Below are 26,640 nucleotides of genomic sequence, written 5' to 3'. Positions count from 1 at the left end.
TCAAGAAACAAGGATGATATAGTGGATTAAGTAGGAATTAAAATGAAAGTCAAGTCAAAATTGATCACTACAGTACTATGTTCTATGTAGCAGTATGTCTCAAAATGGCATTCTGACTAATATTGTGTGGAATATGAATGAGCAGCACAAATCCACCAATTTTTTTGGTGAATTTCAAGAGCAGCCATTTCGTCATCTGCTGTTGACTCAAAATTAAGTCACTTTTTTCTTGACAATAATTAGCCATATTCAAGCACAAAAAAAGGAATCTTGCAAGCCTTGTACCATGGCAGGGAAATGATTGTCCACAGAACATGTGCTATTGCATTTTGGGTTTTTTCTTTGTTTGGCAGGTTTTCAAATGTAGTTATTATCATAGTTTCTTTTATTGGTTTTCATTAGAGTTAAGAATGTATAATAATTAATGTTTATTTTTTAATGTTGTAGAGTTTTGTTTATTTATTTTTATGGACCCCAGGAAGATCAGCTTTTGCAAATTCCTAGAAATGTTCGAAACCTCTGCATGCATTCTTTCTAGAGACTGTTCTTCTCTTGCATAACAGCCAGCGTGATCAATTGTAAGCTGATTGAAAACGCTCCATTATAAACAGACGCTAGCAAATGTCATGAGACTTCACAGCTCAGTGATTATAGTACCTATTCTAAAGACATACTGCCACATAGAAAAGCAGTAAAAGTCTGTCCTATATATATATATATATATATATATATATATATATATATACACGCACACACACACACATACTGTATACAGTATGTTGGAGTAAGTACAGTTAGTTGTAAGAGGACTTCTTTTTCTGTGGCAGCAATGTAAACTTTTAGTGGTAAAGTCATAATTAATAATTATAGTAACGGAAGCTAGTAAGGCGCACTATTCTCATTCACAATCATTTAATTTTCGTAATTTCTGAGCTACGCTCGCAACATGGTGCATTAAGGGTATCGGTACTTTCACACTGTCCCGGGCACTTGTAAATGCATTGCCTCGTTGCGCATATTAATCTTTTTTTTCCCCCAATAATGTTTTAAAGATTGACAGAAGACAAAATAGAAATAATTTAAATGTCAATTATTCATTCAGCTCTTGTTGACATCAAGCTTTAAAAGCTGATGCAGAATGGCAAAATCAACCTGTCTGTGAGTCGGTTCAAGCCCCACAGAAAGATTCAATCTAGAAAATGGTTTCAAAAACTCTCTAATCTTTTCTTGGAGTCAGCATACCAAAGTGCCAGTCAATTCGGACAATTTGAGGGGTTGTAGCTTCACTCAAAGATCCTTGTTTGTCATTCTTGTCCAAAATGGACCAGCCACCGCTTTGTGCCACATGACCTGCTGCCAAGCGCCGGAAAAGTCCAATAACGTTAGGAATTCCTTCATCCGCTACACATGACTCCAATTATAGGCTTCAGATTTGCTTGGAACAGGATCTACTGATTGACGCACCTTGTGTTGAGGTGCGTGTGTGCGGTAGTAGAGTGTAAAATGAAAGTGATCCGGTATATACATGCCCATGCACACACACACACATGCACACAAATGTTTAGTCCACAGTGAACCACACACATGTTCAAAGAGAGACTCCATGCGCTGTGCATGTGGGTGAAACCTGAGAGCACTGACCACTGCTGCGCCATCACTTTCCTGCAGGAAACAAGAGAGAGGAGTGAGAGGAAGAGAACGAAGAAGCAGCCAAAGAACACATCCCCTGCTAAACCCCCATTCACACAACATTCAAGATGGTGTAAGACTTATTCGAGCTGGCCCCATCTCCATATTAATCATTTTAGATTGACGCATGGAAGCGTGGGTAAAATAACACGACAGACTGATGATTACAGTTTGAGTATGGGATGAAGTATGGACCAGCAAATATTAGTAAAGTGTACACTTCTGATTGACACTTTCTTTTAAGAATGTCAAACGTTTCTATGAATTGACATGAATGAACTCATTCACTGCCATTTATGTCTATAGCCGTCAATGGCCATTTTTAATGGGCTGGCAGTGAATGTTAATTATGATTCGAGTATTGATTTCTGAAATTATTTCAGAAAAAAAGGCAAAATTGTTGATCATTGTTTTTCAAAATAAAGGCAAAGATAGTCAGATTTCACTGAGGTCTACAGAAATTACTTGACATTTGCTGCTGAGATGCTGAAGTTTAGACAATTTGGAGAATTTTAAAATTAAAAAGCAATTTACTGATTCACCGATTATCAAAAAAAGTACTACATCTCATTTTATAATTGTTACGCCGCAAACATTTACTATTAAAATAAGTTAACAATAAATGTACAAATTGGAACTATATTATCGTCGCACAAATGAAACTGTTGCAAATGGAAGACCACCAGTTGAAGTTGACCACCAGAAGATCATGACGACTGGATCAGACGATGGCAGCTCCAAAATATTTGTCAAACAATGAAATCATTTTCAACACAAAAGGGCAAGAGAAGTGTTTGATGAAGGTAAAACTTCGCACCAAGACCACCCTTTCCACCAAGTACATCATTTAGCAGGTCTCAATCCAGCTCTGATATTACCTAAGCGAAGGTGGAATATTGGCAAGGTGAAGTGGGTTGCCCTTTCCTTTTCTGTGCTGTTTATGATGAGCGGTGAATGGAGGTATGAATCAGTCTTTCACAGATACTTGAACACCTTTGGAGATAACCTCTGACAGCCATGTCAATGTTTGTAGAATGGAGTGGCCCAGCCTTTATGAGCTATCCCACTTTTGCCAGTGTCACTTTTATATTACAATGTTACTAGCATTACCAAGGTTGTAACGTCTCTGACAAGATATGTTCAGACACTGCACCTAATTGAAATATGTTTCAGGACTCAACAGTGGCGTGCAAAGAATCTTTGGATGAAGGATGGTGACACATTCTTGAAACCAAGGCCACAAATGAGCGAATATAAACATAGAGGATGACAATAGTCCAAGCAGAGTTTCTGACTCATAATTCCCGCAATGATATTCTCGCTTAATCTACCAGGTAGAGACTTATTTTCCACAGGAAATGTTTCCCAATGTATAAAGTGAGTATCAGAGGCACCAGGCGATTCCCTCTGCGAGTCAATAATCATCAGAAAATAATCCCGACTCCACAGTTCTTCTCACAGTGAATTGGGTCTAATAACAGCTGAGGAGGAGCTTCACATGTGGAGCAAATTGTTCCTCCTCGATCTTAAAAAGTGATTGGGGCATGTAATCGTAAATGTTGCTCAATATCCGTGATGACAAATCCTTATGTGTGTGATCAACACAAAGTCCTGAGTAGCTACAGGTTCTGTAATTGTGACGTGTGAGGGAACAATAACCAAGCAGAAAGCGAGGCTTGTGCTGCTGAGCTAAAATTTATCCAAGGTCCCTCTATTGTTACAACTATTTCTTTTTTTTCCCTATGTTAAGCATTTTGGCAATGTTTGACAATGGAAGTCAACTGTATCATGCAAACAGAAGTTCCATTCCGTGTGTTCTATTGTAGATAATAAAGTAAAACACTAAGCATAGAGAAAGAAGAAATAGCAGAAAGGGAGGGACATGGGACCCGCGGTAGAGAAGGAGGCGAAGCCACAGCTGAGGACGAAAAGGACAGCGCTGCTCTGCGGCTCAAGCACATCGAAAATAGCACAGGGAGGAGAAGGAAGAGGAGAAAAGAAGGCCGTTCATGTTATTATGAAAAGAGAGAAGAATTAAACCTCCAAATGGGGAGCAGAGATCTTTGTCCACATCTGACTCAACCCAGCTGGCCGGCACAAACTTCACAAAGAACTTCTTAGGAAATGCTGGCGGGGGAAAAAAACAAAACAAAAAAACTCGTAACACTCTCTATTTAACAATTGAGCTATTTGTTCTCAAAAAGATGGCGGCCGGCCTGTGTAATTCACAACAATATGCAGCGTTGATATAAGAAACAGGCAGAGAGCGTTGAGTATGCGCTACATGTATGACGGAGTGCGTTAGGCTAGAATTAAGCAGGCCGGTAATTACAAGGAGCAACTTGGACAGCTTCGTGCGAGTGACTCACAAAAACTCAACAGTGCGTCCAAAAGTCCAACTTACATTAAATTAAAAGGAAAAGAAAATGTGCACATGGGAATTTAAGATGGATGTCTCTCTGGGGTAATTTTCACCTCTCCATCGGTGCTGCCACGCAGCCTCTTTTTTTATGGCCTGGTGAAAGTGATATATGGAGTGGGCTGGATGGTTTTGTTTTATTGAGGGTTCTTTATCAATCCTAGAACAAGTCGTGCAAAGGTAAGAACACAATTGAAATAGCATCTGTTAGACATCTGGATACTGGACATCCTTCATCAATCTAGTCAAGGCTAGTCTAGACTACCAATAGCTTTTTGTTGTAAGGCCATTGTTTTGAATCACTAAACAGGAGAACTGCTAATATTTTGGTCAGGCTCTAAACATAGGTATACAGGAATTTTGAATTTCTAGTAATGCATGATTTATTTCCACAACTATTGTGCTTTTGCCCTGCAAGAGAGTAGTCGTACACTATACACTTACAATGAATAAACATTGAATGAAGGTTAAATGAATTATCCCAGAAGCAGAAAAGAAATAGAGGTGAAAAAGAAGAGAGGGAGAGCATGGAAATTACAGTAGTAAAATTGGACTGGTAATTGCAACTAATATCACAACAGTTCCACTACTTCGTATTCAGCAAATCAGAATTTACAGGGGCTTGCTAGACGAGCAACAAAAGACTATGTTACACTACAATGTATCTAAAAGTAGTAATTTTTCTTAGTTGTTTTCTGTTGAGTGGGTAAAAAGTCAATAGTAATAAATATTATGTATGATATGGAATACAGATATTCTAGAACTATTTTCAACCATACCACCCAGCCTCACCAAGAACAATATATAAAAAGGTTTTTGTTTTCATTTTGGTCATTTTATTTGACTTTTTCATAGTCACTTTTGGCCTCTCCTTAAAGGTTTAGCATTATGTCAAATAAAATAACCCAAAGTCTGCCCTTTTCTAAGGGAAATTATTTTCAATAACAACAACAATAAAACTAATACAAAACCAAAAATATACATAAATAAATATCTAACAATATGAAATATTTCATACTTTTAGTTATATAAATACGTCAGAGTAGCTCACCTATAACCTATTGAACATAAGCGCTATAAAAAGGGCGGATTATACTGTATCCAAACATCATCAAAATTTGGCAAAGTTCCATCTATCCACAATTATTTTATAGTATTTGTTTACATTAGGGCGACGTGTAAGATGGAGTAAATGGAATAAAAAAAAAAAAAGACAAGAACAACGTGCACACAGAAAGGTCAAAGCCACTCCCCAAAAGTACTGCCCATTTATAATCACGGTCCTAACATGACCAAGGAAGTATCCTGCATCAGTAACATCATTCTAATGGTTGGCCAAGATTTTTGCACAACACATTAGTATGAAGAACAAACAGTCTGTTTTCCAGGTGGGGTAATCCTTTAAAGAGAACGCAATATGACATGATCAGAGTTGGATGTATCACATCATTCATGTGCAGATTCCTCTCAGACACATTTTATATCCTCCCATTGAGCAATGTTTCCGCTTTATTGTGAGTGTAGTGTGACGTACATAAAGGAACTCCATTAAATGTATGTCATAATGTCAATAATCGAGTATTGTTAGAGGCTGCCAATGTCATTCACGTCACCGTCCAAGAAAAACAATCAGGAAAGACCTGATCTTAAAGCTCAATGTAAAGGTATGCCATGTGCACATAAGGGGCGTTCAAGATCGCACCTTCCTTAAAGTGAAAATTATCAGCTTAGATAACACCAACAAACATCAAACCAAAACACCCAACTTCCTGTGTGTTTCCCAGAGATGGTTCCTGAAAACTGGTAGTGGGTTATTATAGACATGTCAACCAAATTTTATGCTGCTAAATTAATCCATTTTAAGAGGGCTGGAACTTCTAAATTCTAAGAGTCGACAAGCATTATGAGATGGATTATGTTTGACTTGGGGGGAGGTTTCAACTTAATTTCTTAGTTCTTCTCTACCAGTTATCAGCAGCGACAGATTGAAGATAAACTCGATAGACTCACCATCTGCTGCTTGTCGCAGCATCTGCAGCTTCCTCTGGCGTTCCTTGATGCGGTCATAGGCACCAGGCAGGCCTGAACCGACTGATTGGGTTGAGAGGTGATGGGCATTCCGGCTTTTAAGCCCACCAAATTCAAAGTAGCGGTAGTCCCTGTCTCTGGAAGCGCCGAATGGCGATTTGATCCTGCCAATAGTTTGCGTGGTTAACGCACTGCTGCCTCGCCGCGCATCCTCCAAAGCTCCGAAACGAAGGGCCTCGGGGTCAATGCAAGCCAAATCCACAGAGGAGGCCCAGGACTTCCTGGTATAAGCTGCCTTTAGGTCTGCGCTGTGGAAGGGTAAAGACCTGCGGTCAAGTTCCACGGGTCGGCCTTTTTGCTGGGGGTGAAGGGGGTGCAGGTAGGGATAGGAGTGCTGGTGCTGGAGTGAGACGAGTGTGGGGCACATTTCGCCGGGGCATTCTGCGTCGGGGTGATAGTCACAGTGAGGATATTGGAGGGCAGTCCCTTCTTCCCCCCTCAAGATGTCATGCACTGATAGGGATCCCATGGAGCGACTGAGGCCCCGGTTGAGAGAGCTTTGCTCCTGAGACCTGGCCCGGTAGCGCTCTAACACCCTGGGAGCTGCGCTCCTTCCTAGAAGGATATGAAAGGAAAAGTTCCTTTTAAAAAGCCTCTTCTATCGCTTATATAAAATTTGGCCCACAAATGTTGCTATTTATGATAATATGTCCAAAATTAGTGATTTTTGTTTGTGCCAGGTAATTCCCTTTGGAACATGTTAGCATATGTAAAGGTTTTGAATTGAAAAGTACTCATTTGCATATAATTAACGTTTTGTGTAGAAACGAGATGCATTTGTAATTCATTATATGATTGATTTAATCAATGTCACTTGTGTACCTCCAAAGTATTTTTGAGACCCAAGCAAGCCATTGTTTGTTGTTATTGGTTAGCTCACTTTATATTTGAACCCCCTCCCCCCAAAGGCCCACAATAAAATTTTCAAGTGTTGACTGGTATGTGGTGATAAACAAGTTGGGGACCCCTGATATAGACTGCTCATCCTCACGAGTCTTGCGGATGATGGAGACTATTCCAAAAGCGTGAATAACAGGGCCAAAAACAAGCGTTTTACTGACATTAAAATGCAACACAGCATCAATACACCGCTCTCACTAACACAAGTTCCTCTTATCAAATGAGTCCCCGTGGGAGTCCAGTATTTCTAACAATAGTTCTACCCGTGAATGAATTATTAACTACTGACTTTGATTGTCTGGCTGTGTACTCCCAAACATACATTTTCGCCACTTCAGCATTTTCTACAGTAAAGCATTGTAGCTAATAAATGAAACGTTGCTGTTTACTTGTCCGACTGCTCCTTTCTTGCTCCTATCGTCATAAGCACACTCCAAACCATTTTCATCTGCACGGATGGGGCCGGTGCGGAAGCGCAGAATAAGCAAAGAATGCTTAAAATTGCATCCATAAAAGAAAGGGACATTTTGGGAGTGTTTAAGGTGAGAAATCAACACTGGAACATGTAAAAAGCTCAAAAAGTTAACTTATCATGTTACGGCACCTTTAATGTCCCATGTGTGAAAGACAGTGTCCATAAGCTAGGATAACTGCGCTGCTAATTCTCCATTTCATGTCCATAAAGTATCTTCAAAAGGTAAGCGATGTTACTAAAATGGATGTCTTCAAGTTTAAGCATGTTTTTGAGTAGGATAACAAAGGGGAATTTTTGGAAGTTAAAAAGTGTGGTCTTTCCAAGAACAAGGAAGCTCACAAAGGCCCCAAGGCAGTATCAAATTAATTGTTAAGGTCCATCGACAACATGTAAACAGCGAGTCATATACACAAGCGGAAGTCGCTGCCTGGAAAGAGACTCAAGAACGAAATGAGACACTTTACCCTGCGGCTGCCCGCTGTTCATTCACAGAAACGAAACACAGTCACAAAGAGCGGAGCAGCAGCGGCCTCGGGGCTCTTTGAAATATGCATCTCTAATCAATGCCATGCCGCACTTACATAATCGGGATGGCGGCCATGTTTGCATGCTTCCTCTCCCTTTTCCGAGGGTCTGGAAACATGTTCTCAGAAAACCACCAGGAGAATTTGGTCATACTTTCCGAAATCGAAGCCCGATTCTGGACGTTCCTCGACAACTTGCACTCAGTTTGTGTGGAAAAGGAGAACGCAAAATGGCAATTGTGAAATGTACTGTTTGCGTTAATTCTAATTAAGACTCTGTTTACAGTTACGTAATAGGCACAAAACTAACCTTATTATACAGTACAAACATTAGCTAAAGTGATTTTCCTTAGTATATTTGGTCTATTAATGAGGGTGGCTCATGACAAGATGAAGATGATTGAGTAATAGGACAACAAAGACTATGAAAGTACAACTCTGCAACTATACAACTTTTTTTTATTTTTTGTACACCTGTCCATGGTACCTGAAGGCAAGCCTTTCCCTCTCAGCCTCTCCCGAATTTCCTTACTACGCTCAGGAAGAGACTCCCTGTCAGTCAGTAGACCGTCCAGCTGAAACAGAGAGAGAAATAAAGTATAAATGTGTTCATCCTTGAATGTTTCTTTATAAATAGTGTGTGTTTTCCCCCCATTGTAAACCTTATATAGAAAATGGCATTTGAAAAGGAGAACTACAAAGGTGTGGTGAAAAATGACCACAATCTAACCCAAGTGGCATCCTCTAATAGTGTAAGGGGCCTGAATTGAATCATAACAAGTTTTCAAACCAAATAAACATTCCTGTTACAAAAACTAAGTCGAATATGGCAGTGTATTAATGGTTAACAGGTCGAGAGGCCAAAGGTTTGAATTTGTTGAGCCACACTGTGTGGATTTGGGGTGTGTTTTCCTTATTATTGTAAAGGACATTTTTACCAAGTGATTGCAGATGTTTTGGCAGAGAATGTACCTGCGAAAGGCTACCAAGCACCAGGCGGACCAACTTTCTGACATACGAAAATGGAGGGTCACAAGAGGAGTTTCGAATGTGTTTGCTGCAGATGTCCAGCACCGTGCGCAGCGACATTCGGCTCAGTGTGACGTCGTCACACATATTTAGGAGCAGGCTGTTAAGGTGTTCCCCCAACTTCATGGGCTATGGTGGATACACAAAATTAAGACAAAAAAAGTTATGACACAAATAGATGAGGAAGTAACACATATCACCATGCAGCCTTGATTCACCTGGCTTTGGGGTATCTCGTAGTCCGCTCCCCAGTAGAGGGTCATCCCCAAAGAGTACATGTGCATCTGCACAAGAAAATAGTTATGATTGCAACAAGAACGAGAGACAACAACAAAGACCACACAAAAATGAGGAATGTAAATGTCCATTGCTATAAACTGATAGCTTAAGTTCGCAATTATCAACCTTCTTTCCAATGGTGTTATTATTTTTCTCTGCAAAGTATCCCCTAACATTCATGAAGAGTTTTTGGATGGGTGAAAAAACATGATTTAAAAGAGAGTGAAGAGCTATCCGTGTTCGTTTTAATAAACTTCGGAACTGTATTTTGCAATGCAATTGTAGATGTAACCAATGCTAGATTGTGCAAACTCATGTCTTTTATTTCTGGCTCATCTGTTGGAAAATTGCACCGCTAATGACAATGCACATAAGAGAGAAGAAAGAAGAAAAAAAAAACACAACATGGCATTCATGTTCCACTTGATTTGCTCTTAATTTGAAAATATATCACACTGTTCCCATCATAGCATCAAAAAGTATTTAATTAGATTTCCCAATACCTGCAGACACCCTTTTAAAGTCTTACATACACACTGAAGTGCCCATAGACCCTCGGGTGTATTTGTACCATCATTTGAGAACTGCTTGCTTAGGTCAAGGGATGCAAATAAAGCCATAATTTAAAATTCTTGCTATTTTGGAAGGACGGTATCCTCAAAACGGAAATGGAACACATTTTTCTCTGCTTTCTTTCTCTTGTTACTCACAGCGCTGGGAAGAAAATTTACTTCCCCTCAATGTTAGTCTTGGTGGAAGAAAGAATAACTATATGATGGCCAAGAAATTCAACATAACTTTTCAAGACCGGGGCACACATTTAAAGACGCACACTTTCTGAAAATGTTGACATGTAATAAAAACAGCAAAGTAAAAGATGCATTGAGAGGAAACCTATCTGTAGTCCACATCGAGTGGTAATAAGGGTGAGGATTACAAAAAAAAAAAAAAAACCTCCCGGGTCAAACGGCAACAGGACCAGCGGTGGAAAAATGACTCAGCAAAAAAGTGTGTTGAGGTCTGTGGGACTGTGACAGAGAGGGGAATGCAGTTATACAAGCTTTAAGATCTTCTACCGGAGTAAAACGCTCTCATGGAGGGGGTGTGGTTTGGAAAAACAAAATATTGCAGTCAACTCTTGCAATCTAGCAAGATTTTTGACTGAATGTCTTACCAGGTAACAAAACCGATTTGTAAACTAAGTGCATGTTCAGATTCAAAATAAACCCTCCATACCCCTTTCACTTCAGAGGGCAGCAGGACTGTAGTATTTCCCCTTAACAATCAAAAATGAAGGTGAATCAAGAAAATACTTGAAAAATCTAATTACTATGTTAAAAAAAAAAAAAACTTAATGAAGGAGAAAATAAATGGACTGTAGTTTGTCCTGCATCCCACGACCAGCCCTCGGCGGGAGGTCAACTATCATGCCCAGGGAAGGTGAGCCTCAACTGGCCACAGCCCCTCCCAAGGCCCAGCCTCCCTTGGAGGTCCTGTCTGGACAGCAGACTGTGTCCAGACAAGGTGAGCCAAGGCTGGCCGCAGTCCCTCTTCAAGCTTGGCCACCCTTGAAGGTCCCAACTGGACGCCCGCCACACATGCCCAGGAAAGGTAAGCCTTAGGTGGCCACAGTCCATTCCAAGGCCTGGCCCCCTTGGAGTTTTTGACACTGTGCCCAGGGATGGTGTGCAATGGCTAGTCACAGTCCTTTACAAGGGCCGGCATTCCTTAGTGGTCTAGACTCGAGGTTTGACACACATGCCCAGGGGAGATGAGCCACAGTTTCTTCAACAGGCACAACGCTTCACTTAAGTATTAACTAAGGGTCGTTGTGACCTCTAAATATGGACTGCCACTTGTGGGGTGGGTTAACAGTCCAGCTAAAAGGCGACACCTGTTTCCAGGGTATCCCCCAACTTGGAGGTCCCTGATGGGCAAATTTTCTTGAAAGCCATAAGGTCAATACTATGCCAAGGTAAGGTGAGCTCAAGTCCTTTCAATAGCCCACAGCCCTGGGAGGTCATTGCTTAGATGTTGGTTGCACAGGCAAGATGTTTCCATGCCGGTCCCAAGGCCCAGCCACTGTTGGCAATCCCTTCTAAAAGTCTAAAGTCCCATTGTTGAACTCTTCAGGCTTATGTGGCCTTATAAGGGTGGAAACTTATTCCTTGCGTTATGCATCATTAAACGTGAAAGTCCTTTAATGGAATCTCACCAAAGGGAAAAATGATGTGGTTAAGTGGTAAAATGTTTGAAATATGATATGTCTGTAGTGGCACATGCCAAACAGCCACTCAGAAAGTTCAGGCTTCTGACATGGCTGCTGAAATACTAAACGCCAATAACTTGCAGGACAAATGTTTTTTTACCTTCTCGATGTCAGAGACAGACGTCAGGGTGTTCCCCTCCAGGACTTCGGGGGCTGTGAATGCTCTCAGGTCCTGCTGAGTGACGTACTCGTCTGTGAAGGAGATGTTGCCCGAGGGCATGAGCAGGAGAGACCACGGGGAGATGATGAAGCCCATCGCTGAGGGGTCTGAAGAGGGGAGGAAACAGACAATTGACCCATGAGAGATAAGATAAGAAGGCCAAACATAGCAGGTTAAATAAATTCCAAGCTACAGTAATGAACACTGCATAGTTTGGTAAATTACTGCAACAAAGCTCAGAGATATAGTCACATTTAATCTCGCCATTTTTAGCCTTAATTAGACTGTTGAGGAAATTCAAGATGGTGGAAGTAAACAAACAAGCTGCGAGAAAATAACTGTTGCAGCGCACAGGCGCAGAGGAATGGCCTTTGGGAGAAATGTACTTTTCCCGACCAAGCCGCAGCCAGCACCACGGTTGGAGCGTGCTTTAAAAATATACAAAGGAATGTTTGAGCAGCGCTGCAAAATTCTTTTCTTCCAAGTGATACGAAAACCCAGGAGAGGCGCTGTAAAAATAAATAAATAAAAGCAGAGAAATGAACTAAAATCATTTTCCTTCCAAAATCTGGAATTTGCAATGTAAATAGAAGTTTCCTGTTTAAAACTACAGAGATCCTTGTTGGAGTAGGGACTAAAGAATCCTGCTCATCCTAAAACAATGCTATCTGTCATTGTGATATGAGGCTATCTGAGGGACAGTTCTGTATCACAATAAATGTTTCACGCATTCAATGCCACAGAAAACATGTCATTTGACAGATGGTCTTGTCTAAGTACAGAACACAAGGTTTTGCAAAGAAACAACAAAAGATAAAAAAAAGCACATAAATAATATGAGTGTATCAGAAATGGTCACTGCAAATCAAATGATATAACACGTCAGGGATGGACCGATTATTAGCCAGGCATTCAGCATTTTCGTGATGTCGGATATTTTCAGCTTGTGAGAATAAGCGGTCAAGGTGTTGGATGGAATCAGCCTTTTAAAAAAATTAATTAGGTAATAAAAACCTGATAGATAATACATCAATTTTACCAATTAATATTGTGTTAACGTCAGGAAACTATTTATTTGAATTTTCACTAAACGTTGCACCTTTTGTTTTTGGTTTGAAATGAAAACAAAGTTAAGTGAAAAATTGAACATCTCATAACTATAGGGACCTTTTTGCTTCTTTGGATTTTCTTTTCATTTTTGGAGACATGCTAATGACCCTGATGTTGATGATCTTTTTGTTAGACTGTACCAACAAAGATGTTGTCTAAAATGTATTTGTGAAAAAAACAAAGACATATCGAGACTTAACTAGGGACACCTTGGCGCTTTTCATTGAATCTTAAGTGTTCAAAATGGCTTTCTCTCTTTCACAATGATTGAATAAACTTGTCATTTTTGGTGTCTGATGAAAATTGATGTTTTGAAGATAAAGTATTCCACAGCATGCTAGCAATATGTTTGAAGACATTAAATTTGCGAATTGCGTGTGTATAAAAACATTGGTCTTGCTCGAACACACATATAGGCTTTGAAATATAGGCAGCGGACACCTTAGACTGTTTGCCAGTCAATTGCACGCCACACACAGTTTACACAAGGCAGCATGTACACTCAAATTCACACTAATCGGCCATTTCGTTTTCAATAAACCTAACAAGCATTTTTCTGGCATGTGGGAGAAAGCCAAAGTACCAAGAGAATACAGAGGCAAAAACAGGAAGAAGGTGCAAAATTCACACAGGAAAGCCCAGTCCTGCTAACCACTACAGTATATCACTGCGCCGCCAAAAAAACGGAACACAATAATACAACTGATTTCAATGGAAAATTTCTGTGTGGAAAGTAAACCGGGTTGCTGAAAATCATTCTTGTATAAACAGTGTAAGCACCTACAACGCTGTGGTTTACAGACAAGGCAACATATTAATGATATCCGAAGGGAACTGGCGAAGAAGGCGCAGGTGTGTCATGCAGAAATGGAAACCAACCTGAAATGAACCAACTCCACCCAACAAATTAAATGGGGGATTTGAATATGGTATTTATTTGATTTGATTTCTTAAACGGCGCAATACAGATTGAGTTATTGTGTTCCTAGCCACTAGTAAGCCAAACGGTGATTGGTGATGAACTATTATTATACCATCCAAGTAAACATACTTTAGATGTGAGAGTATCGGTTTCTGTTGACTTTCAGTGGCAGTAAACCTGAACAATCAGTGCATTGTGTGGGAACACACACAGCAGCCACAATATGAAGCATATAATCTAGTGATGTCTATCTACAGAGTAGAGCTGTCCTTGTACAACTTACTTGAACAAGCCCTGCACCAACATTGTTATTACTTATTTAATCGGTATAAAGTGATGGGGCAAAATATTACTGTTATTATTTTACATTTGTCTCACAGTTCAGAGCGATAAAATGATTAGATGTTAAAAATTTGATGAATTTTGCATCGGTTATGCTTCAATTATTTCCCATGGTAAGAGTTCAAATCTGACATTCTTATCATTTTAAAATGTAAATATTTGCAAACTGTTTCAATTATTCAAGGGTTTTAAATTTGTTTTACTATTTTTGTTATTTGATATACTGTAACATAGACTGGCATGAGGGTGGACTAGTGTTTAACACTTTGGACAATTAAATGTGATTCAGGCTCATCATAGACTCTATGATACTCTTGGTACTATGCTTTCCTCCGACACTCCAAAAACATGTTTCTTAGGTTAGTTGAAAACTGGAAACTGGAAATGACAGTCAATGTAATTTTTTTTAAGACAGCTGGAATAGCTCAACTGTGATCTTAATGAGTGGTAGAGAGTAAATGGCTGGATGAAACTGTTTTTTTTTCATTTCAAACTTTATATATATATATATATATATATATATATATATATATATATATATATATATATATTATATATATATATATATATATATATATATTGAATGGAAAAAAAATAATAAAACAAAACGTTCTATGTTGCCACAGTTTAAGCATGACCTTAAAGGTCAGTGTAATGCTTTGAAAAACATTATCATGGAACTCGAAAATGTCAGTGTGGTCCCCTTGACGTAAAAACACCACCTCAGCAAAAAAAAAGGCCTCACTGATAAGGTGAGCAAAAACTCCACGATACTCAGCAAAAAGCAGTCAGCTGAGTACTGGACTGTACCTCAGGAGGGAAAGGCGGGCCGGTTTAGGCAGACGTAGATGAAACTGAATCTTTGCAAACTCATCAAAAAGAGAGCTCGTGTGCCAACATAATCAGGTGCAGCGGCGTTTCATACGAGACGAATGGGCAGCACCAACTCAAGTTTTTTTTTTTTTTTTTTTTTTTAATAACAACATTAAGAAGAGGGAGGAGAGCCCTGTGGTGCCAGCTGACTCACATCCTGCACCGTCTACAGACTAAAAATTTCTCTTCTGTCAGTGTTTTCCCTCCAGTCCAGTTGAGCGCACCCCTTTTTTTTCAACCAGGGTCCATTTTAGTTTAGTTCCCCAATTGAATTTATAAGTAAACATGGCTGAAACAATGTATTCTAGTGAAACTTAAAAACGCAATACATACAGTCATAAAAAAAAAAAAAAAAAGTTCATTTACAGCTCGGAGTTCTCAGTGACATGTAAGAATGTCAAGGTCTCAAGCTGTCATGTCAAGCTGTCTTTCTAGTTTTTGTTCTGAGTCTAGTTTTACGAGTCTAGTTTTCCAGGTATAGTGGTTGATGCTTTCTGTGGTTACGTTGGATTTTTTGTATATAAAGACATTCTTCTTTTCCGCTTCAGTCTGCTTGAGATAATATTCTGCCGCTTTTATGACAACTTGAATAGATTCATTTTCAAGTGTTTTGATATGAGAATAACTTTGGAGATTAACCAGGAAGGAGGTTTTCAGTGTCGTGTAATTACAAAATTTATGAAGAAATTAGTGTGACTAACAGGCTCCATAAGGAGGTTTTTGGACTTTTAGCTTATTCTTGTCAAACCATAAATATCTCAACAAAAATACAGTTTTTTTGATGAACGCAAATGAAGCAGGTAGAGAACTGCAAAAAGTGGAGAATGTGACTCAAGCGAGATAAGAGAATGAAGCCAAATCTAGGCGGTCGACACTTTTATGGCCCAAAAAGACCTCAACAAATAGTGAGGTTAAAATAGTGGCACGGACCCAACGCAAGAATGTGTGCAAAGATTAAGCTATGCAATAAAAACATCTCTTCTGGCTTGAATTTTGATGTTCATACCTTTGTGAAAGAGCTCTTGGAGGCTTTCAGCACTTTGGCTCAGCACTGCCCAGACCTCCTCCTCCTGAAGTGGACCTCCTCGGACCTCCAGGGCCTCTGCCAGCGAAACATGCATCTTCTCTGTACAAGTAAAGATGGAGAGCATGGTGATTTTATGACCAAAAAGATATACTCTTTTTTTTTTACGTTTTGTGGTACATGGAAGGAAGGGATCAACCACAAGCAGATGTTGGATCATTAAATGGAGATTACCGGTATTTATAAAAAAGAAAAAAAAAGAAAACAAGACCCCTAATCACAGTGTGAGCCACAATAGCACAAAGTCACACAATGTCTATAAAGTCTATAAAATCTCAGGAAAATTCAGCGACATCAACTCATAAGCAAATCTCGCAATTCTTTAATAAATCTCAGCATACTTTAGCAAAACTTGAAACTCCGGCTGACGGCCAAAAAGTTTGACAGAATGATGACCTTAGAACAGGAAACAGAACTCACTGTGGGAAAAGAGGTAACACAACTTTCTTAAAATAATGTTATAAAGTTATTTAAAACATTTCCTGTAAATGTAATAAACATTTCAATGAAACCTTTTGCTGAATAAATCAATGAAACTTTAACTGAATTCTCCTGCAACCCTTAATGGTGGAGTCTTGGAAAGCTTTTAGGTTCATTACCTTCCAACAAAACTGCCCAAGTACACATGCCACAACAAGCTTTGACTCCTATCATAAAATCTTGGGAGCAGGGGTGTCCGTACTTATTTGTTTGAGCGCCACACAAAGAAGAATGGCAAGACGTGAGTGTTGATTTAACATTTTCTGCTTTCATTTATTGAGGAACCTAAAATCAAACAAGCAAGCAAACGAAACGCATCACAGCTTTCTGTTAAAGGTTATAAGGCAAATAGCTATGGATTTCTTGAGATGCTGGGGTGGCCGATGGCTCAGTGACCCACGAGACTAGCTCCCCAATTAAATAACATCTTCACAACAACTTAAAGTAAGATACACATTTTTTAATGAATGTTAATTTAAGGTTCAATAATTCATAAATTGGACCGTGACACAAACTGGATTAAACAATTTTTGCTTCTAAAGTTGAATAATCTTTGTTCTTCAGTGTTTATAAGAGAAATTGTGTTTTTCCTAAACATTTGCACAAATAATAATTTGTATTTTGCATATTTAGAAAAGCTCTACACAGTACACAGAACAAATTGTTTTTTTTTTATTTTAAACCTAGCTTTGTGGGCTATGTAAAATGTCATCTTCCACTAATGTTTAAAAAGCTGTACAGTATATAAACCTATTTAATTATTTTTAACTAGCTTTAATGGCTACAATTAACCCTTTCAGTGCAACTTCATTTAAATTGATATTTGACATCTATAGCCATCAATGACTAAATGATATGAGTCCTCGCGACTGAGAGTGATTTCTAGAAACTTAACAGACTTCTACAGCCAATATTTGTATACTTATACGCCATTAACATTTTACAATATTGACGAATGTATGCAACATCTCTCATCATAGTGTTGAATATTTTACACTGTTTTTCCAAATAGCCCAAGTGCATCTTAATGTCTCACTCAAGCAGAGCACATTTAAATATAGACCTCTCTTTTAAATGAAATAGCTAACCACTTTTGCTGGGTGAAAATAGAAACGTACCTGACCACGAGCAAGTTTTAAGAGCAACACACCCACACTCGCACAGATGGGCACAACGTGGGCAGGGAAATAACAACCGTGTCTGTCACAGACCAGCAGGGACGCTCCCAATTTTAGGTCTCCTTGACAATTCATTTTAAACACAAGCGTGTTTCTGAATGATTTCTTGAACAAAGATCACAAGTTCATTTGGAGACATTCATGAATATATTCATTATTATTGTGTCTTTTTTGTCGTTTTTAGTGAGTTAAGACTAGAGCATATTTGTCACGGGGTAAACAGAGTGAAGAGATGCAATTCATATTCATCACTAGGTTGCTTGTGCTTTTCATTTATAGGACTCACATGTACTGTCAATTGTGCCAAAAGTTGAAACAATGGAGAGAACATTACCAAGGCTGAAACAAGGCTGACTTCTTTGACACTTCCTCTTTGAAAAAGTCAAAGAAAAAAGGACATAGTAAATCATTTTGATTGTGAAAATTAACTAATTGCAATTTTTTTCCTCAATTTTGCAATTGTGATTTAATTATTTTTTTCAACTTTCTCTTCCCATATAAATCTGTGGTTTTAACACTTAAGTTATTATTATTATTTTTTTTTTTTAGGTGTAAAGACAATTTGGCTATGACTGAGTGTCATTTCTATAATTTTAGGGCCTGACCGACATGGATTTTCTTTTAGGCCGATTACTGCACAACAGGTTGGTTAAGTTTAAGAGTCAACATGACTAAAATAGCATTTGTTTCCTCCAGGTGTTAAATTAAAGTTGTAATTTCATGAATCACGGGCCAGACAGGTAGCAGGGAACAACAACAAATATATTATTGTAAAAAAATGTTCCCTGATGGTTGACAGACTGCACAATAATGAAGTTATAAGGATATTCTAAATTTATGTTGCACTATGTATTTTCTGAACATTTTAAAACAAACTGTGACTTTAGATTGAGTGTAAATCAATATACGGTTCAATTCTTTATGCAATGTCCTTGCTTTGCTAACCCAATCTTTGCTTGCAAAAATTAAGATTGGCTCTGTATTGAATCACAGGACTGCTAAAATAATCTACAAATATCCAACTTAGCTGATTATTTTAGATATGTAAAATATTATTTTAAATATTTTAGGGCCATAATGTGCTGATTTAATTGGCTAGCTGATTAATTGGTAGGGCCCAAGGATCTGTATGCAAGGTGGAATGCAACATAACCGTAATCTTTTACTAACATTTGCCGATGCAATTATAATGTTATAATTATGTTTATCAATTTATATTTAAAAACACAAATAAGTCAAGGGGTCAAACAGGAAGTTAGCACCCTCAAAACGTCATATGCAGAAAGTACCATGAGAAACTGTGGATGTGCAGTAAGTAGAATGTTTTCACTAAGATTACTAGCTTAAAGACTGGTTTAGCTGCAACTTTTGTAGGGGTAAAAAAAACGTAGCATTAACACAGTGGTAATGCTGGCCCAACGCTATTTAGGGCGGTTGTTTCCAAAGCCCCCCTTCAATCATGAGCAGTGCTGTGGTCCAATGAGAGCGGAGCCGGCCTGCACTGCGGCCCGAGAGCGGATAAAAACATTCCACTGTGTTGAAACAACAAGGGCCGCCAAACAATCAGTCTTCACAGCAGCGCTTGCCATTCTCACGGCTAATGAGTGAGATGGCGAGGAACCCGCTCTTGCCTCTCGCTCTTCTGGCTTGCGCAAGAGAATGGATAACCTGCATTCCTGCATAAACATGGCAGGACTATTGCAAGCCTACTCATTAACTCTTTTCTTCAAAACAGGATTCAGAGAAAGAGGCCATTTTTCAGATGTCCACATCTCTAATCAAGTCTGCTGACCCACTTCAGGGGTTTTTGCTATGCTCAAAATCTTACCATCGTGCACTCAACTTTTTTGGTCGCCAACCTTTGCAGTCTATATTGTATTTATTTCAATAAAAAGCAAGATTGTTTATGGGGGGTAACTATTAAATTGTATTTCCTTGAAAGTGACAGTAGAAGACTTTTTATTTTTGTATCTGATACTATGTGTGATAAATAATTAAGCCTAGTGAAGTGTTGGAGGGTGCTCAACTTCCCATTGCTGATGATTAGTTGTACTTTGTTAAAAAAAAAAAAAAAAAACTTTAAAAACTACAACTTTTGAAGTTAGCAAACATGCTATGAACTAGTTTGTGAAGCAGTGGAAAAATACAGAATAAGGTCATTTATTGTTTGGAAGTGTTTTTCATGAGAAAATATTTACTATGCGGTAGCAAAGGTCACCAACATTTTTACTGATTAATGCGAAGTTTGATCCACACTTCTGAAGTAGCATCAAATCATTTGGTTTTGTGAGCTCCTGGGTAGTTCCCTCCTGTATGCCTCTGTGTATTTGTCTCTGTGTGCCCTGAAATTGGCTAGCTGGGATAGGCACCAGCAGGCCCACGACAATTGTGAGGATAAGCAGCTCTAGAATGTGGAAGGACGGACGAATGGATGGCTGTTTAAAGATACAATTAATCTTTTTGATTAATTAATATAATCTACGATTGTAGCAATGTGTAAACACAAACACTGTGCACTGTTTTTTTTTTTAATTAAAAAAAATAATCTCTGAGAACATTAAGATGTTTGGAACCTAAAACTAATACAGTTTTGTGATAGCAGTAAAGGCATCTCAATTTACAAGTGGAGTAATTAAATAGGGCCAAAAGGTGATTGTCCGTGTGGGGTAGTACTTTTGAGAGGGATGGAGACCTGGGGTGGGATCTTACAATATGACTCATTTGACTGGCATGACAGAATTCTTAAAAATACCAACTAAGTATCAAGAACTAGTAATTCCTGGAAGTTAAGGAAGTGCTGCACTCAAAATTGTACACTTAAGACTTTTAAAATATCATGAGATTGTTTAAATACATTTTCAATGTAAGCAGTCACCTATAGTCTGTTGCTTTCAGATGCTTGGCTATGGTCACAAGGACTTAAAAGAAGCTAATCCTAGAAACGTGATAGCGCCTTTTACACCATACTTAACATGAAGCTTTTCCTTTCCTCCCACCTTCTTGCCTGTGACAGTTAAACACAGATGGATCGTAAAACAATCAGTTTTACTGTTTATAACTGAAACAAGAACTCGCTCTATATATATATATATATATATATATATATATATATATATATATATAATTATATATATATATATATATATATATATATAAAATTATATATATAATTATATATATAATTATATATATATATATATATATATATATATATATATATATATATATATATATATATATATATATATATATATATATATATATATAATTATATTTTATTTATTTTTTTCTGTTCATTCCTAACTTTACCAAATTCCAAATTCCATCAAAGTCCCATAACACAATTCTAAACAGATCGGACTGGAGAGGAAACTTGTCAGAAGTGCGGTTTCGGCTGGCAAAGACATTTGCTGAGGTGAAAGTCTTCTTCTAGGCGGCCTGCGCCAGAAAAACAAGACAAAACTCAGAGTGAACTGCTTTCCGAGTCAACGGCTTTTCCAAGAGAAACCTCGGATGCAGAACACGCAATGGCGACGGAGGCGTCCAAAAGATGATGCAAGAACTGTTTTCATAATACAGACATATGAGGGGAATTCAAGAATGCCCACCCTTGTGAATAAACAGCCCTTTCTACACTTGACTTTCTGTTGCTAAGAGTATTCACAGCTGTGTCTTGTGAGGTCAGGGCTTTTGTGGAGAAACAGTAGTGGTAATTTAAGGGGGAAAAAAATGAAGACGAAGGCGGGGTGAGTCAGAAATAAAAAAAGAAAGCCCACAAGCTGGTTCACATTCATTACAGCCTACCTGTTTGTGCATGCCGTTTCAGGGAGCTAGATTAACACAGCGTGGCTCAAGTGACACAATTACGACTTTTTTTTGCTGTTCAGTAGCTCCACTGGGATATGCATAATGGCAATGTAAAAACATGAGGGTGGGGGGTATGAAATCTTAACGAGTTTAATCTCTTTCAAATAAAATGAATAGAAAAAAATAATGTAACAATTGGGTCCCTCCCAATGTGAATGTCGGGTAATGACACAGATTTGATTTAAGGTATGGAGAGGTGCTGCTGCAGAAATTCGGCCATCTTTGAAACGCATTATTGTTGGATTATGTTGTGTCAGGATCCTTTCATTTCTATTTTTAGGTTTAGTTGTTAAATCGAGGTTTATAGTCTTTGATGTTTCAGTCTAAGATTCAAGTTAGCGCGAGGTGATGGCCACAAGTGCATGTAACACCTGTCGCTGGTTGGTTGTTTTTCATCATAAGTGTTGGTTTCTTCCAAATCTAATTAGGGGTATGACGTGGTGGTATTAACAGCCCATTTTTGTTGTATTTTTTTTAATACAACTTAATTTAAGTTTTAACAAATCTGTTTTTTTTAAGAAAGTGATTATTTGGAAATTGCAAAATACCCACTTAAATGATCCATCCATCCATCTAAAATTTTGACCACATTATCCCAACAAAGGTTGCAGGCCTTCTGGACCCTATATCAGCTGTCTTCGGGCAGGAGGAGGGGTACATCTTGAACTAGTTGCCTGCCAATTGCAGGGTGCACTAAGATGAACAACCATTCGTATAATCACACAATGACAATTAGAGTATTCAATATACAAGTATCTACCATGCGTGTCATTGGACAGTGGGAGGAAACCGGCGTGTCTGGAGAAAACTCACGCGGGCACGGGGAGAACATGTAAACTCACAGGAACGCATCAGGCAGACATGCTAACCAGCCATCGTGCCACCCCCACAAAACCTTTTAAAATTAAAAAAATAACAAACATATTTGAACATTTTCAGCAAAAGAAATTTATTTTGTCTCTAATTAAATTGATAACCAAAATATTTAGTGTACAGTTAATACCTTAAAAAAACAGCAACTCAAGCTGGTGTCGACTGAAAATGACATCAAATGTGCTCGAGGCTGAGGTAATGACCAATCATACCCCACCTGTTTTGGGGGTTTGGGCATGTGACGTTCGCAAGCTGAGCCATGACTCATTGTTACCTGAGCACGTCATTTTCAGCCAACAGCAAGTGGAAAAATGAATTTTTAAGGATATTATTTGTACATGAAAAATACATTCGGACAAAATGTGAACTTTACTGCTGAAATTAGCTATCCCTTTAAGTCATGGTACGGCTGTCCAAAAACATGTGACGTAAACCCGATAATTTCAATGTCTCATGAATCTCTCAGAATTGGTAGTATTTTGATAATGGTTGAAATCACTTGCAAAACAAATGACGTAACCATCGTAAACCTCCATTTGCTTTTTTTCAGTCTTACTACATTTATGCACACTGGCAACATGGGGGGAATTTGTGGCTGGTGTGTCTGTCCCGCAGTCACAAGGTTATGGCTACAAATCTCAGCTCCGGCCTGGAGTCTGCATGATTTTCCTGTGCTTGTTGGCTTTTCTCCAGATGCTACAGCTTACTCCCACACTCCAAAAATCATACATACCAGGTTAATCAAGGATTCCAAATTGTCCTGAGGAACGCTGTACCCTGCCTCTCACCCAAGTTCAGGTGGGCTAAGTTTCAGGTCACGTACAACTCAAATGACAATTTGGATGGATGGTTACTTTCTTATACAATTATCACAGCGGTAATATTGTATCGCTAATACTCCACTGATGTTGTGGCCTTGATCAGGATCAAAACATCTAAGCTAGGGATGTCGCAGTTTGATTTTTTTTTCCTCCACAAAGAACTTCCTTTCCATTTTGAAACACAACTTCGAGCTCTGCATTTCGTTAATGACAGGGTTGCTATGATATGCATTCCCTCTTTTTCCTCCCACAAATTCAAACTTCACTATCTGAGCACTTTAGAGTGCACGTCTATCAGTTGCATCCCTTTGCCTGCATGACAACTATTCCAAACACTCGTGAACTCTGACCTGGGCAATTGTACCAGTTGAATGGCAATGAATCGTTGAATGTTAATGAAGGGGGATGGGAATATTTACAAGCTTCGTTATTCCTTAAAAATCTTCAGATTGTATTTATTTTAATACTTACTATTTTCCCTGTGAGACAATTTGCAAATTGATATTAAGCATGTTATTTTTTAATTTATCGTAGACTATTTCTTGTAAACAAAAACTTACTGAATATCTGACCAAAAACGCAATGCTGTCACGCCTCAGGTTAAGTTAAAATAATATTTTAAGTCTTAAATAGACCGTCATAGTGGAGAAACTAGTATTCCATATTAGCACGACAGAAGTTAGCAAGACGCGTCATCCCCCCTCCTAAAAATATAAACTAAAAACTAAAAACTTCGAAGATAGCGTTCCGAGGAAAGTGGTTGAAAATTAAACTTACCGGGGTACGGAAGCGCTACAAAAGAGACCGACGTGTGCCTAAATTTGCTTCTCCGATGGGGCTACAAGTGCGCAGGCGAACGGGACGAGACGCCATCCCATCCACGAAGCAACATCTTGGGGAGGGACAAGGGCAGGCAGGCAATCAAGCGGCAGGTTGCTCTTTTCCGTTCGATTGAATGCTAGATTCCGCTCCAAGATGGGATCCCGGTCTCCCAATTTCACCTTCTTGATTACAAACTTTTATCGAGCCGTGTGTTACCACCGCACGTCACTCGTTCACACTCACAGCCAGCTAAGTTAACTACTGGAGGAAGCAAGCGTACTAAACTAAAACCCCTCCCTTTGCCCAGTTCGCGTGGGCTGACCCGGAGTAACCAGACACCTCTGTCGGGAACCTCCATTGGCCCTCCCGGTTCGTTTAAGCGTTCCTATAGCGACACGCATACATAATGGTGGTAAGGATTTAACTGTCATATTAAACGCTACCAAGTCAGAAATCTCACATTTTTATAGTTAGTTCATCATTTGACTGTATTGTTTGTAAACTGTACAAATTCAGCTTTGATTCCGCCATCCCATTTCAAAGTGAGCTCTGCAAGGCATTCAGGAAACGATTGAAAGCCAAATACTTCCTTCCTCTCTTGTGCCACACTGCCACCGCACTTGTGATGCTGTGACTTGTCGCCATCTAGAGTATAGTAGACCTCATTACATAGAGTCACTAGTCTATAACATGACGCGTTCAGCCATAATAAAAACAGTTTCTCCACAATAAAAATGATTGAAGTGTTCATTCCTCGTATCATGCACACTTAAAGGAGGAGGAAAGACAAAAAAAAAGTATTACAATAACATGCTGCATGTGACCCCACTAGTCTAAACTCAACATTCTGAAAAATATCGCATTTGTGGAATATCAAATTGACAATCCACACAATTTCATCCATTTTAGGGGGCCATTTTGCCCCTTGCTTTCGTTCAAAATTATACAGTTGCTCAGGGGCCAGGTAGCGACTACTCTAATAATATCCCCCGATCCATCTATTTTCTTAGCTGCTTATCATCACTAGGGCAACAGGCATGCTGGAGCCTATCCCAGCTGTCCTAACTGTTGGCCAGCTAATATATATATATATATATATATATATATATATATATATATATATATATATATATATATATATATATATATATATATATATATATATATATATATATATATATATATATATATATATATATATATATATATACACATACACACATAGATACATACATACATTTTCACTGACATTGACATGAAGCAGACTGTATACACTTTTTTGAAAAATACAAATCAAATGTGATGCATGAATTGGTTAATGTAATTGGAAACTGGATTATCCCTTTGCGCCCCTAAGGCCCAGATGTCCATTTCGATTACCGCCTACCCTTTGGATATCCTACATCGACCAACACTAGGATAAGTCTGTGTTTGTTTTGCTTGATTTTAAATTCAAAAATAAAGTTTTTCATGTCATGTCATATCATATTATATCATTTCTAACTTTTTTCCTGGCAACATACTAGCCATACTAGATGGATGGAGTTGTTCATCTGTGGCAATGAGGCCTAACAGGACTGTCTCATATAAGGGTGTTGGAAAATTTTATCTACAGATTGATTTGCACTTGAAAGAGTCATGTGCCTGACCAAAATGAAGGGTACTTGACAGGTTAAAGACATCTAAGTCATTTGCAGTTTAGCCGTAAAGCATTTAAAAGTTTCCTGGAGATCATCTTAGCTGCCTTTGAAATGTCACCTGGTAATAAAGTGTCAGGACATTTTTAGATGATATTTTTGGTCTCTTGCCTTCCCTTGTGAGCACCTTGTGAAATTCTAACACACTTTTTAAGATTTGCTATAACCCGGACGGCGCATATTTTGTGTGTTACGCCCACACTAACGTGGTGTGCACTGCTTTTACTACTTTTTTTTATAAGCAGCTTATCTCACTGCAGAGAAGTCTGGATCCAGACAGGGCAGGTGCTCATACAGCGCATTCTTATGAAGCTAAAATAGAGCAGAACATCTCGTTCTGGGTTCCTCAGTAGGTATACTCCCGTTCAAAACTGGACCACTTGACCTGAACCACTTTTGCGGAGGGAAGACCCTTAATTAAACCTGCTCACATTTTCTGGAGACAGCAACTGTGAATTGGAAGAAAACACAAATGACACCAACCTGAAGTTTAACTTAGCACTTTGAAACATATGGCATTGTTCAAGCTAATATATAAATTGGCATTTAGCAAACTGCAGTATCTGTAAAGCTGATGTTTAGAATGAAATGTGGTGTCTTTGTTTCTCTTGTACAGAATTTGCTGTAGTTGTTTTGTTTCATTCTGTCAATCAAAATATAGTGTAGGGGCATTCAAAAACAAAAGATTTTGGACTCATTTCCTTTCAGTTACGCAGTGGTATTTGCAACTACAAAAATG

The 26,640-nt window shown here is 38.6% G+C and overlaps 1 protein-coding gene across 3 annotated transcripts in view; it reads right to left on the bottom strand.

The window, feature by feature from the left end:
- The window catches only part of ptpn13 (protein tyrosine phosphatase non-receptor type 13), a 49,223-nt gene extending 24,773 nt beyond the window's left edge, over positions 1–24,450 (bottom strand). For all 3 annotated transcript variants that reach the window (XM_088435309.1, XM_088435310.1, XM_088435311.1), the window contains exons 1-7: positions 24,160–24,450; positions 16,086–16,205; positions 11,773–11,939; positions 9,343–9,408; positions 9,068–9,253; positions 8,583–8,670; positions 6,119–6,751 (exon numbers count right to left, since the gene is read on the bottom strand). In XM_088435309.1, the coding sequence (XP_088291435.1) occupies positions 6,119–6,751; positions 8,583–8,670; positions 9,068–9,253; positions 9,343–9,408; positions 11,773–11,939; positions 16,086–16,200 (1,255 nt within the window). In that variant the 5' untranslated portion in view covers positions 16,201–16,205; positions 24,160–24,450. The remainder of the gene's footprint in view (positions 1–6,118; positions 6,752–8,582; positions 8,671–9,067; positions 9,254–9,342; positions 9,409–11,772; positions 11,940–16,085; positions 16,206–24,159) is intronic.
- Between the last annotated feature and the right edge of the window lie 2,190 nt (positions 24,451–26,640).

This window comes from Hippichthys cyanospilos, chromosome 15 (assembly GCF_059441005.1).
Source record: "Hippichthys cyanospilos isolate Australia breed blue-spotted pipefish chromosome 15, RoL_Hcya_1.0, whole genome shotgun sequence".
Classification (NCBI taxonomy): Eukaryota; Metazoa; Chordata; class Actinopteri; order Syngnathiformes; family Syngnathidae; genus Hippichthys; species Hippichthys cyanospilos.
The sequence above is the reverse complement of the archived record's forward strand: the minus strand, read 5'-3'. Positions and strand labels throughout refer to the sequence as shown.